This window comes from Galleria mellonella, unplaced genomic scaffold (genome assembly GCF_026898425.1).
Source record: "Galleria mellonella isolate WM207_F2 unplaced genomic scaffold, CSIRO_AGI_GalMel_v1 utg103, whole genome shotgun sequence".
NCBI classification, from domain to species: Eukaryota; Metazoa; Arthropoda; class Insecta; order Lepidoptera; family Pyralidae; genus Galleria; species Galleria mellonella.
Genome location: NW_026441966.1, coordinates 2876159 through 2897027, shown reverse-complemented (window position 1 = coordinate 2897027; position 20869 = coordinate 2876159). Strand labels below are relative to the sequence as shown.

The 20869-nt window shown below is 33.8% G+C and overlaps 1 protein-coding gene and 1 non-coding gene across 7 annotated transcripts in view; one reads left to right on the top strand and one right to left on the bottom strand.

Moving 5' to 3' along the window:
* The window catches only part of LOC113517440 (uncharacterized), a 512876-nt gene that overhangs the window by 470666 nt on the left and 21341 nt on the right, over window positions 1–20869 (bottom strand). Inside the window, exon 1 of one of the 6 annotated variants that reach the window (XM_052903372.1) lies at window positions 3219–3875. The exons of the other annotated variants lie outside the window; for them this stretch is intronic. Within the exon in view, the coding sequence (XP_052759332.1) occupies window positions 3219–3256 (38 nt within the window). The 5' untranslated portion in view covers window positions 3257–3875. Of the gene's footprint in view, window positions 1–3218; window positions 3876–20869 lie in introns of those variants that run through there. 6 annotated transcript variants of the gene reach the window in all.
* On the top strand, window positions 17875–17945 carry Trnag-gcc (transfer RNA glycine (anticodon GCC)). Its single transcript has one exon. It is a non-coding gene; the product is annotated as a tRNA-Gly (tRNA).

Below are 20869 nucleotides of genomic sequence, written 5' to 3'. Positions count from 1 at the left end.
ATCTTTTGGAGGGGGGAAAGGGATTGTTAGTAATGGAGTTTGACAGCCTTATTGCTAGCAATATGCGTTATTAGGTCGACCTCCACGTGGTCCCCCCTGGAAACCATCGTGAACAATTCTTGTTGAATTCGTCACGATGGGCTAACTGACCTACTTCATCTTCAGCTATCATCCTTCACTGGTGCCTCGCCCGTGTATACCGATAGCGCGGGTGGGGTTACCATTTCATTATCATCCATTAAAAAAAAACTTTTGAAGGAAACAGTAAAGAGTATCTATTTATCTATGGTACATTTTGTAGGCATCAAAGCAAAGAGATATAATTCAGTTTTTTTTTAATGAATGATAACGGAATGGCAACTCCGATTTCGCTACCGATATACACTGACACAAGTGAGTTCTAGGGAGAACTGCATGGATGATGACCTAATAAGTTTATTGCTAGAAATAGGATAGCTAACAATCCCGTCTTCTCAGTATATTTTGGTTAGATTGAAATCTTGTATGGTTGAAACCTCTTATGATTACAGGGGAAACAAAAATCTGTCTTTCTCTTTTAAAAATCATCCGTAATGTTTAAATACATATATATTTTAATATGTAATTTGTGGAGAATGTTAAAAATAATTCTTTGACTTAATTAATTTAATATAATGTTAATGATTAACATAATAGTTTTTATAAAAATAGCCAATAATATAATTTCAATGTAATGCTCTTTTAAGAAACAATTTTCTTGACCCATCAGCAGTTACTAATAAAGATATCGGCAGTCAATCCGCATCGTTCCATGAAATGAACGGTGACCGTCTGACGGTAGATAACAATCGGTACCTGTTAAACACATTCCGATGCAGGTTATTTTAAATTTTGGCCGGCGATGTGACTCAAATGTATTTATTGCCCGTACTTCATTGGAATGCTGGGCCACCTTATACGACATGACGATTTTTTAAGAGCATAGTGGAAGGAAAAATAGATGGCATAAGAGGAAGAGGAAGACCGAGGAATAACTACATGGGACAGATGAAGGAGACACTGGGTGTCATGTCGTATAGGGAGGGCAAGGATATGGCCTGGGATAGAGCTGGCTAAAAGAAGATGCATGAATTAGTTGCACCGACAAAAGGAAACTCTTAAATGAAAAGAGAGACTTCATTGGAAAAGGCGACAAATGCCAGCAGAACTCGTGTCTTTAAGGTTCTGCACCGTTACCTTATTAATTACGAATATCCTGATCATCAGCTGAAACTAAAAGCCAAAACCTTAGGTAATGTGAATAAAAACATATTAAACAAATTTTTTATAATTAGGATAAAAGTGGGAAGATGATGATGATGATTATGATCATCATCATCATCAGCCAACTGGAATCGACTGCTGGATATAGGACTCTCCCAAATTGCTCTAATTTGTACAGTCCTATGCTTTACGCATACAATCGTTTCCAGCAATTTTGCGCAAATCGTCGCATGTCTATATGTGTAGATTTTGCTACGCAGCAAGCAGGTTTTTGCTCAAATAAAGAAACTGTAACCGAAGAAAAAATAATTATAATCATCGGTTTAGAATCGATTTAATAACATGAATCGACGTCTTTCTTTTAAAAATCGCTAAAAAAATTTATATAATACAAATATTATTTAAATCGTCAATTACATTTCTAATTCCTTTTTAACAAGTAGATAAACATAACAATTATGCAATGTTAAGATTAATTGGACAGTAATCTCGAGCTATCTAAGCAGGCATTCGACTTGTAACAACGCGGTAACAACCTAGGTAATTATTAGCCCTAATTGTAAATATCAAACTTAAAGATGTAACAAAAGGGTCGATTCTGAAATGACATTATGATTCTAAACCGATCTCTAAAATTAAAATTTCAATTTGATCAGCAAAATCTTTATTGTAAGAACCAATATGAACTAACCCCATACAGCAAAAAGAGGGCAAAGGAATGTCAAATTGCGACAAGAAGCATTTGGCGCCCTAGTGTTTCTGCTTATCCTAACGGGAGATAGGCGTGATAAATATGCAATATGAACTAATTTTCTAACAGATTTATGTCTATAATTTTAGTTTATGATAGACCATGGTCTAATAATTTCGCGAAATTATCAACTTAAAATATTAAGAGATAATGGCGAGAATGGCGACATAGAATTGGCCCCAATATCTCAGTTTCCATTTTCAAATTAATCTGTCACGTTGTGTTTATGAACTCTCTATACATTATTTACATTGCTCTTTACGTAATTGTTATACAATGTTAAATTATAAGGATGTGGAAGGAGTTGTCACGATGCTAGTGTAATAGAATTTACTCCGGGATCCTCTTTGCCACTCTCCTAAGAGCATGTAGAGATCACGATCACGATGTTGGATCTTCGAGCTAGATATGTTACCCACTTCACCTTGTTGGTCCTTTAGACTTCGGACTATTAGTCACTTTAACTTAACAAATAGATACTCTAATTTCAAATGCTATTGAAACAAATACCAATTTTTTCACTAGAAACGTCATATCAACTCTGACATTTTTACTTACAATAATGACAAAAAAATAATCACTCAACTTTAAGTATTTATTTACTTAGAATGAATGTCTTATAATAAAAAAGAGGCAATGTGTAAACCCACTAACATAATAAACGTATTAATTAAGTTTATGACGGCAAAATCAGTTGCATTAGATTAAGAAATTACTCATACTGGAGAAAAAAAACCACTGTTAAACGCAGCACTAATAACACGAACGGGACAGAAGCGAGGCGAACATACTAAGAAGTGATATCTCCATTTTCTAAAATATAGAGTTGCTTTGTAATATTGTGTATTTATCAGATATACAAGTATTTATCGTTATCATCAACTTTCATCTTTAAATGAGACTAATTAAATGTCAGATAACGTTTTGATAACAGCTACCGAAATAAAATGTTGCAGTCAGTCTAATTAGACCATCTTTAGAAAGTTTAATCTGTTTATATGTCATAAAAAAGTCTTACACGCAGACTTGTACTTCAGTGTCACTCTTGTAAAACCCAATTTTGGTAATTTAAAAAACCGTGTTGATACAATATGTACTGCGATACGAATCTGTAAAACTGTCAATAGAGTCATAAGGAATAAATGTAGGTGTATCTGTAAAATTTTGTAGATATTATAAATTACTTCGAGCTTTACAAATATCGGACTTAGTTGTTCTAACAAACCTTTTTGGTTTCCATCTTCGAATAAATACTCCAAACATGTTGGATGGGAAGCAGCTATATCCACATCACTAGTTCACATCCACTATTCTCTACAAACACTCAACCTGTTCACAGCACTGTATAATCTTCAATCTTCATGTACTGAACACTACTAAAAACAACGTTCCATATTCAGAAAATATTCCAAATTTAAATCAACCACATACGCGGCACATAAACAAACATATTCAAATTCAGAACAAAAGTGGCAAAATACAACTTTTCCTACGCATTTAAAAATAGAACACCAACACCGTAAACTAAACGTGAGCTGTCATTCAATTTTTTAATTAGCAACCGGAATGGACTCGGGCAAAAGAATTATTTTTAAAGCACGCAACACACGCGCGTTCCGAGCAGGCGATGCACGGCGACTGGCTGGCTCCCAGTTGCAATGCAATATGCAGCTGGTGCGTGTGTATCCCGGTTGCTTAGTATTAATAAATTTTAGATGTCAACCGCTTTGCATGGTGGCCGGTTGATCTTGCTAGTTCAGCTAAATGGATTTGCCTTACGCATTCGATTCGGTGTTGAAATTGTTCAATGTATGACATGATAAGGTATATCGTATCAACGACCTCAATTTAATTAAAAAAATACCTACTTAATTACTTTTAAATTTATCTGTTTAATATTATGTTTAAAAATAGATATATTAATACCTAATAGAATTTTGACAAACCAACAATAGACGAAGACGTCAACTTAATTAACATCAGACCAATGCCAAATGTAACGGCTGATTTCTTAGGATCGGCCTTTATCAGCAACATTACTAAATAAGACGTCTTATAAAAATAAATAAATTAGTATCCTTTATTTGTATTAACAATATAGAAAATAAAACAAACAATTGATAAATGTAAAATTACAATTGTATAAATATAAATATATTGTATGTATAATTGTATCGCCGTGTAGGTCCGGCCTTAGATTATATAGATAGAGCATCGAGTCCCCAAAAACGGGTCAACTTTTTGTCAGCTATATGTCAAATTAGCTGACTTATTTTTTACCAATGTTCTATATACTTACACACACAATGCATCTTGACGTATCTATATTTAATTATTCAATGAATAAAATGTGTTTTTACGTATTAAAAAGATGTAAATACTATAAAACAAAATAAATACAAAAATTATAAAGGAATCAGTCATAACTATTTATCACGCAAAATTGTATGAAAAAGTTGACCCGCTTTTCTCGAAGCATTTGTATGGAGACACTCTATCTATATAATTTAACGTCCCGGCATAGAATGGACCACCATTTCCTTTCCCGTGACTATCGTAGGAGGACTATTGGAGGAGGGATGAGCAGCAGCGCCCCACTTAATACATCTGGTAAAAGCCATACTGCGGTTGCCAACCCGCCTGCCAAACGTGGCAACTACTGGCAAAACTCCCCTTATGGGGAAGGCAGTTCAACAGTGAATAGTTAACTGCTAAAATAAATAAGTACAATAAGGCAGTCTTAGTATTAAGAGCAATCTAGTTTAATAATCGTAAGAGCAATAAAAAAAATTTAATAAGTCCTCTTTTTGTCTATGGTATAAATAACAAACCGTTCCGTTATTACTGTGTTGTGTTACGCAATGATGCATATGAGCAATTTTTTGATCGCAGCCAATGTCGCCGACTTCGGCTAGTTTACCAGATTTTTTTTATGCAAACGTAATTACTTACATACATTATGTATGAAGTCAGAGATTCTTTTACGCGTACACACGTACATGTTACCGTCTATTATTTCTCTGTTGAAGAGAAACTCATTAGTAACCATGCGTTCATACATACGATGAATAAAATTAAAGAAACGTTGAACATTTTTTTTATACAACTGTAGAATGGCAAACAAGCTGACGGCTCACCTGATGGAAAGTGGTAACCGTCGCCTATAGACATGAGCAGTACCATGGACATAACAGAGTATACTGTTTTGCCCATGATACCCCCATGCGTTGCCATTCCTGAGGACTCAGGTTTTATTCCTCTGTACCCAATAAATTCACTCCATATCCCACCCTTCAAACCGAAATACAGCCATGCAAACACAACTGCTTCACGGTTGAAACACGAATGGGACAGAGGTACCCAAGCAATCGACTATTGTACAAAGTCACAAAAACGATTTTATTTTTCCATAGTAAGATAATTTTAGAAACTTTTTAAAAAGACATGCCAAGATTGTCTATTAATAAATAAATATTAAATACTATTAGACATTATAACCGCCATCTAGTCTCAAACTAAGCAGAACTTGTAGTATGACTTCTACATAACCGAAAGACAATTGATAGATCATAAACAAATAGAATAGTAGACCAATCATAAACAATATTAAAAAAAAAAAGACTACCAAAGACAATCTTAAATGTCACTTCAATCCCAACGTATTGAGAACAAATCATAGAAACGTCAATAGCAATGCCCAATAAAACGTGAAATATTTACACTCGGTCGACCGAATTTTCTATAAAATAAGAGAGACCTATTGAGACCCTTCCCACCCTTCAAGTATTCGAACAGATGAGCCCCGCGACCTACTTCTTGTTGTAACGTTTGCAGGATTATCAGATATCCCTCGGGCAACCAACTTCGTCCGACCCATTTTTTTTTCTACATTCGCCCAAATCCGTTACGAATACAAAATTATGTTATCAGAAAATTACAGTGTTTTTGTATCTCTGCTGTTATCTTCATCGTTTACATGTTTATGTAGTTTATTTTAGTAGAAATGAATGGAAATAAAACCAACATTTTCACATATTTTTGATTGTTGAAACTGTTCAAAATGAACCTTTTTTTACATATACTGACAATTATAGTTTTTTTTATAAAAAAGAATATTTAAAAACAATTGAAAAAAAAAAACAAAATATACATACAATACTTCAAGTCAATTTTACTTACAATAATATAATTAATAAATAATATATACATAACAAGAACCAGCATATTTTACAAACATAATTAGTGGTCCTTCGAGCCGGATATTAACCAGCGACCTATGGATAAATATATACATACACTGACAATTATTCTTTTTTTTATAAAAAAAACTATAATTGTCAGTAAATGTAAAAAAAAAGGTTCATTTTGAACAGAAACTATAACAGAAATACTCAAAGTGGAAACAATAAATTTTTATTTGTGCTACCATAGACCCATAGATATTGATAGTGTCTCCATAGAAATGGTACGAGAAAAGTGCGTCAAGTTTTTTATAGAATTTTGCATGATAAATAGTTATGAGTGATTCCTCTATAACTTTTATATATATTTTGTCTTATAATTCTTTTCTATACAACTTAGAATGGCAAACAAGCTGACGGCCCACCCGATGGAAAGTGGTAACCGTCGCCTATAGGCTAACTGATCTATTTTATCCTCACCTATCATCTCTCACTGGTGCCTCTCCAGTGTATACCGATAGCGCGGGCAGGGTTATAATTCCATTATTAATCGTCTAAAACATTTGATTTGTAATATAGTGTTTTTTTTTTATATACTACAAAGGTGGCATAAAAACATACAGCCTGTCTAATGATAAACGGGTTCTTGTGACAGTTCAACAAAATATGGTCAACTTTTCTTTGAAAATTTGAAACTGAAACAAACTAAGCGTTTTTTGTTTTGCATAAAGCAAGATTAGATACGCAAAATAATTCCAGTTGGCGTATCTATTTAAATTATATGTCAGCGACTTCTACAACAAACATGAGAACAAATCAAAGTCCACTTAAACGCGAGCACACTTACCTAATGTCAGACTTATTCAAAAGTATTCGAACAAACTCGGCGAGAAAGACGCCAAAGCCTTTACTCCCGATGCTATTGAATATTGAATAAAACCTCGGTTTGCCAGAACTATTCCCTGAACTGTATTCGGAACGTTCCCGTTGGGGCTCGAATACGTAATGCGGATACGATCGTGATCCTAAGTGAAAAATTGGAGATTCCACTTACCCAAAGAATAAGCTCCTCTAACCTCGAATTTATTCCGCATCGAGATTTGAAGATATCGGCTTACCTGCAGCAAAAAAAAAATGTCTGAATAGAATGGAATAAAAGCTTACTAATTTAATAAAATCTTAGCAAGAAGATGCCCGTGCATAGGAGATATTTAGAAGAAATTGATTCGAGGAATCCTAATGAAACCAATAAAAGACCAAACATTTATTTAAAGAAATTTTGTATGTCTACCTTGTTGGAGTTTTAATACTGGCTGTTGACACTGAGGTCTTTTAGAACAATGTAAAAATTTTATGTTTGTTCTATGTCAGATTTTTATAAGACATGTCTCGTATTTTTTTCACTAAACTTATTATTTTATATCTTAAATACATATATGTTTTATTACTGCATCCTGCTATTTACAACATACCTATATATGTTTATTCCAATATCACGAAAATCTAAATAAGACCAATAGAAGTAAAAACTTCCATTTTTAGAAATCCTATCTGTCTGTATATTTGTTCCGTTATCATACAAAAACTATTCACACCAAATTGGATAAAGTTTTCGCGATTATGTTTTCGAAGATCTAACTTAATATCTCATGTATCTATGTATCAAATCAATCGGTGCCTAAATGTTAGAACTCTCAGGTAACTAATATAAAGATATATAACCGAAATGAGATCAACGGATTTTAAAAATCAATAAATGATGGAGAAAGACATTGTCGATCGGTATCTACTTGTTAAACATCATCATCATAGTATCCTATGTTCTATGTCCACTGCTGGACACAGGACTTCCTATTGGAAGGTTTGCCAATAGTACCCACACTTAGCAAGCGAGTTGACAACCGCAGTTTGGCTTTGGTGGTGTTTTGAGGGGGATGCTTCTGCCTGTCCTTCGGCCATTAAATTTCTTTAGTCGCCCTTAACGACACCCACAGAAAAGAAAGGGGTTACCCATTCTATGCCGGGACCACATGCCTAACCACTTGTTCAAAGAAGATATTAACGATTTTCTACTTCGATCATTATGTCTGTCAAAGAATTCTTCGCTTCGCAGTGTATAATTTGCTGCTGACTGCAATCATTGCATACGTAACCCAACATTAATGTAGTAGTTCCCCGAGGACAATGTCTAGAATGCAGCGAACAACCTATAGTTATCATACCACTGTGGAACTGTGCATAGGAGAAAATAGTGGGATATGATAATGCCGTAACAACAGCCTCGATACATGTCGAGTTTCGTATTGACTCGTCTTCGACCGATTTCAAAAAAGGAAAAGGAGAGAACTCTGTCATTTATAAACCGATTTGGAAAATTGTATTTTTATCTAACAGGAAATGAAGCATGCATTTTTAGAATTTTTTACTTTTTTAGTCTTTATGCGTAGGTAAATACCCTTTATTATGATTACTGTATTATGATATAGTACTATCTTACTAATATATTATAGTAATATTGTAACTATACGATGTCTCGACTTCGGACATATTTTTTGAAAAATTCATGCGCGGTGTCTTAATAAGATCAACAGATATCAAAAGTAATATTCAGAATAATTGTCTGATCTTCCGTAGTTAGGAAATGTATTTTTTATATAGAAATTTTAGTTTGAAGTTAGGTACTAGATGGCGTTGTTAATAATTTACACATCGACATTAAGACTTTCTTTTATTTCATTTTGACATTCATTCTTTAATTTCTTGACGTTCTGTACAATCGTTAGCAGTTTTGCCGTGTGGTCACGGCATAGAACATGGTCAGCCCATTCTTTCCCGTGGATGTCGTAAGAAGCGACTAAGAGAAGGCGAGAGATGAACAGCAACGTCGTTTTTAAAACATCGCCATAGCCTAACTGCGGTTGCCAATCCGCCTGCCAAGCGTGGCAACTAAAGACTGATATGATAATAATGGTTAAAGATTTTTTACTTACGACGTATTTAGGACTCGTGGTACCTATTTATTCACTTTGTTCCGGTATCATGCAAAAAATACTACACAAATTGAATGCTGTTTTCAAATTTGTATTTCTAAAGTTCTAACATAAAATCTAGTGTATATTTTATATTGATACGCCATCTAGATGTTAACCATTTCATTGGTTTTCCTACTTGTGAATACGTAAGAAGAAAGAGGCAAAAATTTTGTATTTTAATATACATTATAGCTGCACTATCCTTTGTGAACTGCGACTAGAACTAGCTATCTTTGAATAGCGCCAAGTACACACTATTATGAAACGTTCATGCGTCGTAAAGTTCATTCTACATCTAAGTACATAGATACGTGGATTGTAGACGAGGCACAACAGCCCTATGTGTTCCTTTGATCTTTTATAATTCGCTGTGTTAGCACATTGCACGTTGCGCTGACGGACCGTCGCTCTCAGTTAGTCAATGACTTCCTTCATCTATGAAGTAATCGCATTATGTTATCTACCACTAAATATTGTTTTAAACTGTTACTGTACTAGCTTTTGCTGATGACTTCGTATGTATGAATGTTGGAATGTAACAAAGATCTGCGGGTCTACCATGAAATGAAATTCCGAAATTTCGGACTTAATTTCGTGTTTTTGTTTATACCAAAATCGGACCAATAAATGGATTTTAATATTTCGTTCGTCATACATCTTTTCATAAAAGTCTAAAGGAACAATATTTTAACATTTTTAATATTTCCAAACGGCATGTATTATGTAATTTTGACATCAAATTTCTATTTCGTTTGGGTCCGAAATTTCGAAAAATATTTCATGGTAGGTCCTCAGATTTCCGACGACCTTTATGAAGACAACTGCATCCACTTTGACACAGTAGTTTTTGCGTGATACCGAAACAAATACGCAAACTTACAGACAGACAAAAAGTACTATTTTGGCTTCTATTGCTCTTATTAACACTCCTTATATAAATTTTTTAAATACATTTTATGTTTAGATCATATATACTCGTAGATAGAGCATCGAGCCTCTAAAACCAAAAAGGGGCAACTTTTTGTCAGCTAATTGTCAAATTAGCTGGCTCGTTTATTTTTATAATTATTGTATATACTTACACATAAAATGTATTTTGACGTATTATATAATAAATAAAATAAGTGTTTACGCTTTATAAAGATACAGAAATGTTAAGACAAAATAAATATAGAAGGAATCCTTAGTAACTATTTTATCACGCAAAATTGTATGAAAAAGTTGACCCGTTTTTCTCGAACCATTTCGTTGGAGACACTCTATCTGTATAATATAAGATTTTATTATTACAATTTCATTATACATGTAATTATTTGTTTTAGGAACATGTATACGGATGAACAAGAAGGTGGATTATTTCTAACTGTTAACTGTCATATTTATAAATTTTAAATTTAAAAACTGTAATGTACTAATCGCATTTAATTATATTTGTTATAGACTCCCATGACTATGAAGGAAAATAATTAAAATTTAAAAAGTAATAATTATCATTCCATATTTGAATAAAAATAAATAAATAAATAAACACACGACTTTCTAAAGCTGTACACGATGATCCTTTTGTTAAAAAAAAAATTCTCATCACAGACTCGACACTTACCGTGCCGGCGGGATTTTTATCTACAAATGTAATAGATACTTAGATAGTGTAATGTCCTATGTATAAAACACATTTTGGCGAGGCGGTCTCTTTTTACTTACATTATAATGTTTATTGTTAGATTAACGTGAGCGAAAGTGAGATGCTGATATGATTTGCTCTAAAAAGATACTATGCGTACAATAGATGGCTGCTTACACCATTTCAAATAAGACGGTAACAGGTAAATATGTAAAATTTACTTTTAATATTAACGACAAGTTTTTTTTTAACCTATGATATTTATTTATTTATTCATTAGTACAAATATGTGTACATGGCGGACTTAATGTTAAAAGCATTCTCTCCCAGTCAACCATAGGGAAGTGTCGGAATACTCGAATGCGGTACTATTGATATTGAATATCTATAGAGAATTGAAAGCACAGATTAAGAAATAGTGTCTAGCGTTCTCTATCTACAATTGAGAATTTCCTTCTTTTTTAATTTGGCTGAAAAATAATAAAAGGTTCCTTCTCAATAATAGACTAGCGAGTTTTTTTATTTTTTTAATTATTAGGCTTTGCTTAGAAGCCGTCAAACAAAAAGTAAATAGTATAAACCAGCAATTTCAATCGTGAAGAATTAACAAAAAGCCAATCAATTGTATAAACAAAATAGTTCTAATCAAATAACCACTAACACCAATAGTAAACAAAAACAAACTTCATATTTGTTTTTGCCAACATGGCTGCCACTCAACAGCTGAATTTGCTGCAGCCAATTTATTGCAACAGTACTTGTAATTTGTTTTAGCATAAAAGAAAGAAATAAAAAAATTGGAACATTTGGAACATAAAACATTGATTTTACAAAATAGGATTTCATTATAATCACAAATCATACAATATTAATCATACCAGAGAGATTTATTCATAACATATTTATATGATGTAGATAGATGACATCCAGTCTCCTTAGGAGTTTATCCACCATTTTGAAATGATGTAAAAACCTCAGCTCGTCAGTGAGTGGTAGTGGGAAGAATGCAGCACAACTGCATTATTACATTTCTTGCCTGCGCTTTGATAGTTCTATGTGAGGCACTTTCCCAAAGAATTCATAATGGTGTCTTATTTGTGTTTCTCACTGCGACTCTTTAAGTCAACATTCTTGCGACATCTTATATTTATTTATTTATTCTTTACTGCACTATAAAATTTTGTACAAGTGGCGAGCTTAATGTCATATGGGATTCTCTATCAGCTAACGAGTAGATAAAACAGAAAACGTATGGGACATAGTTATTGTAACATACTAAAATAATTATACATACACGTAATACATAAAAAATACAAATATAGTACATATTAAGCATAGCAAACATTACTTTTAATATATATGGATATACTAATACATTTATAAATAAATAAATATATAATATATAAAATATTTATGAACTGTATTTATTATATAGAAAAGAAAGAAAGAATATTGCTAGTTTTATACATGCATTACTATAAAGAAATCTGGATAATCTCAATATATATATATATATATATATATATATATATATATATATATATATATATATATATATATATATATATATATATATATATATATATATATATATATATATATATATATATATATATATATATATATATATATGTATAATTATTTTAACATATAATATATATATATATTCATATAGTTAATAATTTAATATGTATTAATCAAATATATATTGTATATGTTAATTGTTTTAACATATAATAATTATACCACATTTCTTTCACCATCATTACCCTTCATACGATCTGTTTTTACCTAATAGTTAATAATAATAATTAATAGGTAATAGAGAATGGCATATGTCATTTAACTCACCACATATAAAGTTTTATTGTGCAAAAAAGAATAAATAAATATATAATCCAATATAATATACAGAAAATAACATTTCATAGGAATATGTAGGTACCCATAGCTTTACATTACAAGGGTCCAATCAACTGTTATTCCAATCACGTCTGTCTTCCGATAACACGATTCAAGTTAAGCCCCTAGGGTAGGGCGAAGGCCTCAATCATTGTATGATTTTGTTATCCATAACAGAATAGTAGCAAATATCTTAGATAAAAATATATAATAATAATTGTACGCCGGTTTCTCTCCTTGAGGCCTTGAACCCCAGCCGACTGGGGGGAAGGGATTGTTACTAATGGGGAGTTTAGTCCCCATTGCTATCAATATATATAATAATAATTGTACGCCGGTTTCTCTCCTTGAGGCCTAGAACCCCAGCCGACTGGGGGGAAGGGATTGTTACTAATGGGGAGTTTAGTCCCCATTGCTATCAATACACCCTATCAGGTCGGCCTCCACGCGGTTCCCCCTGGAAACTATCGTGACCAATTTATCATTGAATTCGTCACAATGGACTAACTGACCTGCCTTTTCATCCTCACCTATCACCGCTCACTGGTACCCCGCTAGTGTATACCGATAGCGCAGGCGGGGTAACCATACCATTTTCTTGCATAAAAAAAAAACCCCAGCCGACTGCTTCTGCCGGGGGTTAGTTTAACATCTCCTCTCCTTAATAGGGGAGATGAGATTTTTTTGGAAAAAAGAAAATAATAAGTTTATTTCAAAATAAATGTAACAATAATCTTTAAACATAGGTGAAATCCTGCTCTCTAAATAGGTAAATCCTCTACTTTAGGATAAGCAGTGTTCTTCCCTATACGCCATAATGACACGAAGTATGTATAAAAAAAGAAACAGTAAAACGTAAGGTACTAATAATAATACAATAATATAATTTGTCCAAATAATACTTTGTAGGTGACTCTTGACTGTCTAATTATATATAGCTTGATAATAGAGGAATGTTAGATCGAAAATAGATGGGGGAAGGGGATTGTTAATAGTGGGGACTAGTGGCCCCATTGGTAACTATATATCCTGTTAAGTCGATCTTCTCACGTTTCTCCTTGGAAACCACTATGATTAATTCTTGTTGAATTTTATACGATGGGCTAACTGGCCTGCTTTCATTGTCATCTATCACCCTTCACTGGTACTCCACCAGCATATACCAATAACGCAGGTGGGATTACCACCGCCAGTACTTTTCAAGAAACATATACTTGTCAATATTATAATTGTGAAAGTGAGTTCATTTGTGTATTTGTTACTTTATAACGCCTTAACGGCTTATCCAATTACTATGAAAGTAAATTTTTTTATACAACTTAAAATGGCAAACAAGCTGACGGCCCACCTAATGGAAAGTGATAACCGTCACCTATAAATATGAGCAGTACCATGGACATAACAGAATATAATATTTCGCCCTCCCCATGCATTGTCATTCCTGAGAACTTAGGTGTTATTACTCTGTACCCTGTAAATTCATGTCATGCAAACACAACTGTTTCACGGTAGAAACACGAATAGGACAGAGATGCCCAAGCAAACGACTTATGTTCAAAGTCGTCTGGTACAAGGTCAGTTTTATTTCCAGACATAATAAATAGGCAGGTGCATACATCGATACATACTAAACAGGAATAACAAATACCACGCGGACAAAGTAGCAGGCATGGGGGGAAGGGATTGTTAGTAATGGAGACTGAGAATCTTATTGCTAGCAATATACCCAACCAGGTCGACCTCCTCGCGGTTCTCCCTGGGAACTATCATGATTAATTCCTGATGAATTCATCATGATAGGCTAACTGGCCTGTTTTCATTCTCATCTATCTCCCTTTACTGGTGCTCCGCCAGCGTATCCCGTTAGCGCAGGCGGGGTTACCATACCATTTTCACCCATAAGAAAAAAAAAGTAGCAGGCATCAGTTAGTAAATAAATAAATAAAAAATACTTTTCTTTTTCTCGTAATTGTAATACGTTATGCTCGTACACTAGTCGCCATCTTGTCATAATCTAAAATGACAGCTGTATAGCCAGGTAGGTACTCGTGTTACGTGAAATGCAGTAATATTTTTCAACGTTCCTGAAAGTGGGTCGCGCGAAGCCTTCCGAGGAAAATGTCAGCAGGAATTAAATAGGGTTGTCACACGAAGTAGGTTTAGGAAGGAAAACGTAATGTTCGAGATCATCAACTCTTAGATGTTTCTCTAAGGGCACAGAAATATCTCGTCGTTGATTTTTTATTTCCATCGTAAAATAAAGATATCCGATTGCAATTTGTCTGACTTATAATTATTTTATGACAGTTAATTACCAACTAGCTTTTAACAGTTTTACAATTTGATTTAATTGTCGGCGTTTTATGTCAATAAATACATTTTAGGATTCCAAAGTTAATTTAAATATTATATTTTTATTAATATTATAAATTTATATAATATATTTTTTATATGCACATTTTCTATAAATACTCCTTGTATACATCTCTATTGTGCGCAATAAAGAATTTATTATTGTTATTATTATTTTTTTCCGAGCAGTAAGTGCTTTATATTATTCTCAATTTCGTGTATAATATAGTATATGTATCATATATGTGTAAGTATATTGTGTTATTTATATATATTTATTCGTTTATATATGTAATTTTAGTATGTATGTATATCAGTAATTACTAGTTGTTTGCCGCATTCCATGATTTTTATATCTGACACTTTATCTCCTATGGTGATTTATCTTGATCTGGGAGAGATTATTATTTATAATATATATGTATGTTTATGTATTGTAATCTTATTTTTATATTTAGAATATTTTGCATTTTTTTTTATTCCTTTTAAGTCCGCCATGTACACATATTTGTACCAATGAATAAATAAATAAATAAATAAATAAATATTATTATATTTTTGAAGTCAAAAGTCCAATCCGTGTTGCGATAACCCTAGCACTCAAGAGGTTTCCTCGAGGTGGATTGTAAGTACTTTACGAGCTCTTACTTGCTGGCTCCCTCGTATTTTATTATTTTTATTTGTAAAACAAACATAGTTCCGTTTGTTGCTATTTTAATTAATGAAAAACTTTTTTTACTTTTTTTTTTATTATTGCGATTTCTTTAAATACAACACGGTAGTTTATAGAGTAAACAACCGCACAGCGAAATTGTCGCTTCTAAATATTTACCTTACTTCTTTTTTTAAATTTTACACCTAGTTTAGTGACAAAATTTTTTAAAGTAATTTTTTTTTTATACAACTCAGAATGGCAAACAAGCTGACGGCCCACCTGATGGAAAGTGGTAACCGTCGCCTATAGGGGGGAAAGGGATTGTTAGCAATGGAGACTGAGAATCCCATTGCTTGCTATATACCCAACCAGGTCGACCTCCTCGCGGTTCCCCCTGGAAACTATTATGATTAATTCCAGATGAATTTATCATGATGGGCTAACTGGCCTGTTTTCATCCTCATCGATCACCCTTCACTGGTGCCCCGCCAGCTACCATAGACATAATAGAGTATACTGTTTCGTCCATGATATGCCAATTTCGATCTAATTCCTATAGGACCAATCTGTAAGTTTATCTATTCAGATAAAAAAAATCGATATACAACTAATGGAATTATAAGGTGACAAACATAAAAAAAATATATATAACCGACTTGATAACCTCCTTCTTTAAGGAATCGGTTGAAAAAAAATTACAAATTGAGAACTTCCCATTTTTGTAAATGGTTAAAATACACGCTAAGAATCTGGCGTAAGATACATACATATAGACAACTAGATATAAATATCCTTATTTATTTCTCCGTGTCTGTTATTTACTCCGTGACTACCAGTCGCAGTTCGATTCCCGGTCACGATGGCTCGTTAAAGACCAATTTCGAGCAATCACGACTCACTTCAGTGGTCGATTGATCCCAGAATTGTATTTTACTGATAAAAACAATTAGTGCTGTACGATCTTATTTTATAAGATATAAGGTTCTAAATTGCTCAACTGATATTGTTCGGAAAAGCAAGCAATATTCACTCTTAATGAGATAGCCTTAAAGATCATGATAATTTTTTGTATTTATAGTAATTTTAACTCTACTAATAAGTATAAGTAAGAAATGTTCACTGCCTAATAAAGGAATAAAAAAAATTCTACTAGCTTTAACCTGTGACTTCGTCCACATAAACAGAGATTTTTTTTTAATGGATGAAGATGGAATGGTAACCCTGCCTGCGCTATCGGTATACACAGGCGGGATACCAGTGAAGGGTGACAAATGAGGATGAACGCAGGTCAGTTGGCCCATAATAAACAATTGAACAACAATTAACCACTATGGTTTCCAGGGGGAACCGCGTGGAGGTCGACCCGATGGGGTGTATTGCTAGCAATGGGGCTGTTAAATCTCATCACTAACAATCCCTTTCCCCCCACATAGACAGAGTATGTTTACTAACCAAGATCAAAATTACCTTTATCCTTCTCCATCTCATATAATACGTGTATACCAAATTTCATAGTAATAGGGGGAAAAGGGATTGTTAGTAATGGAGACTGAGAATACCATTGCTAGCAATATACCCAATCAGGTCGACCTCCTTGTGGTTCTCCCTGGAAACTATCATGGTTAATTCCCGATGAATTCATCATGATGGACTAACTGGCCTGTTTTCATTCTCATCTATCATCCTTCACTGGTGCTCCGCCAGCGTATCCCGTTAGCGCAGGCGGAGTTACCATACCATTTTCGCCCATCAAAAAAAAATTTGTAGTAATTGATTAAGCCGTTAAGGCGCTATAAGGTAACAAACAAACTCACTGTCACTTTTATAATATTAGTAAGGATATACTAATTTTTACACGCGACTTCGCGTGACAGAAAAAGAAATTAGCCTTTCTCCTTCTCCATCCTAAATATAAGAATAATCTTTATTGACTCTTACGTCAATCAACTTTTTTAAACACATTTTAATGAAATATATTTTATCTGATTATTTTACAAATATGAATTGTAAGTATAAGTCGTACAATTTTGTTTAAAGATTTTCTCCACAAAAAAAAAACAAAACAAAAAACTTGCTATAATTTAAATAAGGTATTCATAATTTATTAGATGTATATTTTTGATACAATAAATTTAGCATCGATGGTTCAGTGGTAGAATGCTCGCCTGCCACGCGGGCGGCCCGGGTTCGATTCCCGGTCGATGCAGTCTCTATTTTTTGTAAATTAATATTTTTTTTTACAGTACAACCTTAAATTCACATCATATCATTCGCAGAAATGTCAACACTTTTTATATGTATCAACACAAAAAAATTTTATTTTTTTTTAAATTATCTTCAATAAATCCAATCTATTAATATAATATTTTTTTTTATTCTGAGAGCTTTATACCTTCTTCATGTATATCTATTAAAAAAAAAATTAATAGATTATAATGAAATGGTAATCCCATCTGCGCTAACGATATACGCTGGCGAGGCACCAGTGAAGGGTGATAGATGAGAATGAAAAAAGGCAGGTCAGTCAGTCTATCGCGATGAAAACACTTGGAACTCAGCACGATGGTTTCCAGGGGGCGACCACGGGGAGGTCGACCTGGTTGGGTATATTGCTAGCAATAGAACTCTTAGTCTCCATAACTAACAATGAATCCCCCCCCCCTTCCTTAGTCACTGGAAGAGAGAAATTAATGGGTATCAATAATTTACACAGATGTTAATAAAATCTGATTTGAGTTCAGCTAATATAGATTCAATAAGTCCAATTAATTAATTTAGCTTAAAATGGCGCATGTATTCTTCTCTTCCCCAAAATATCAATTTAATTAAAAGTACATTTTTTGTTACCAATCTCTGCAAAGAAAAAAAGGCGTAAACACTACGGACTATGTTCCTCGACAAAACACAAGTTAATAGAATTAAAAAAGGATTAAACCAAATCGTACTACGATGCAAAAAGTTACACGTGTATACATAAAAAATTTAAAAAAAGTATAGATTGACTTGAAAATCTCCTCAATTTTTCGTCGGTTAAAAATGGACATGTTTGAAGCTACTATAAAAACAAAACGATATGAGCACTTAAGACAATATGCATAACTGTTCTAATGTATCAGCAGCTAATTTAAAATGAGGTCATATTGGCGGAATCGCTTGGCGTTCACCTCATATATTTGCAAATTTAATTCGTCTGAAATCTGTTTACCAACATCGAATATATGAAGATTCTCGATTCGACTGTTTTGTGCATTTATGACGTACTAGCTTTCACGCGCGACTTCGTCTGCATAATCTGGATATATTTACTGACCAGATAGTAGTGGGCAACTACCCCCGAGTTACTCTTCCCATGCTCTTCCCTTGTTCAGTTGAGGCATGGTCTTCTTTCTTTTCTTGTATTGATGGTGGTAACATAGGGCCTCGTCTTATTTACTGGGTACAGAGGAATAACACCTGAGTCCTCAGGAATGGCAAAGCATGGGGGGTATCATGGGCGAAACAGTACACTCTGTTATGTCCATGGTACTGCTCATGTCTATAGGCGACGGTTACCTCTTTACATCAGGTGGGCGGTCAGCTTGATTGCCATTCTAAGTTGTATAAAAAAAAATCAAATTTTTTACTGCTCGGAGTCTAGTGTTAACCGTTCGGCGTCCAAACTACGAATGACTAATTTGCAATCAGGTTGCCGTATTTATTAATGATAGTGGAATTATACAAAATAATTCTAATCAAATAAGTGAGTAAGATATGTGATGTAAACAGCAGAGTGAATATAATGATTTTGGTGACCTGTATGTAACACAGGTATTCTTATACCTATCTCAGGCACCAGTCTCTCACAATTATATTTATAATTTGAATGATATTCAGTTTAGTGAAAAAACCCAAGGCACGTTTTAGGAAAGACTGAGACAAAAGAAATTTAAAAACAATACATGTTCTAAAAAATCTCAGTGTCAACAGCCAGTATTAAAACACCAACAATATGGACTTTTTTAATGGGTGAAGATGAAATGGTAATCCCTTATGATATATCAGTTATTTTTTTTTTTGATGGACGAAAATGGTATGGTAACCCCGCCTGCGCTAACGGGATACGCTGGCGGAGCACCAGTGAAGGATGATAGATGAGAATGAAAACAGGCCAGTTAGCCCATCATGGTGAATTCATCAGGAATTAACCATGATAGTTTCCAGGGGGAACCGCGAGGAGGTCGACCTGGTTGGGTATATTGCTAGCAATGGGATTCTCAGTCTCCATTACTAACAATCCCTTTCCCCCTGCGATATCGGTTTGACGGTTGACTGAGCAGCAATGATAGATGATAGGTAACTTTAAAGCAGGTCAGTTGGCCCACCATCGACGAATTCATCAATAATTAACTACGACAGTTTTCAGGAGAAATCGCGTGGAGATCAACCTGATATATTGGTAGCAATGGGGCTGTTAGACCCTATTGTTAACACTCCTTCCCTCCCCCCCCCATATTCATATTCATAAAAAAAATTATAATGGATGATAATGGAATAGTAACCCCGTCTGCGCTATCGGTATACACCGACGAGGCACCAGTGAGGGATGATTGGTGAAGGTGCAAAGGCAGGTCAGTTAGCCCATTGTGACGAATTCAACGATCAATTAGTCACGATGGTTTCCAGGGAGAACCGGGTGGAGGTCGACCTGATAAAGTATATTGATAGCAATGGAGACTATTACTAACAATCCCTCCCCCCCATGTACAATATTAAACCACACTTGTTAGCCATATCACAGCGTAATGTATCAATTTACTGAATTGAAGCCAATAAGGTCAATCTATTGGAAGTTTCAATGCACTCATTGTTCATACAAACCTATGTAAACACAGTAATAACTGAGAACTGCGTCTTTGGCCACGCAAATTAGGTAAAATTGTGTTTCACAAAAAAAACCTACTTCAATTGTGGTAAAATTAGTTGTTATTTAAAAACTAAACGACTGAACTGATTCTAATTTTTTTTTATACAACTTAGAATGGCAAACAAACTGACGGCCCACCTGATGGAAAGTGGTAACCGTCGCCTATAGACATGAGCAGTACCATGGACATAACAGAGTATACTGTTTCGCCTGTCATACCCCCCACG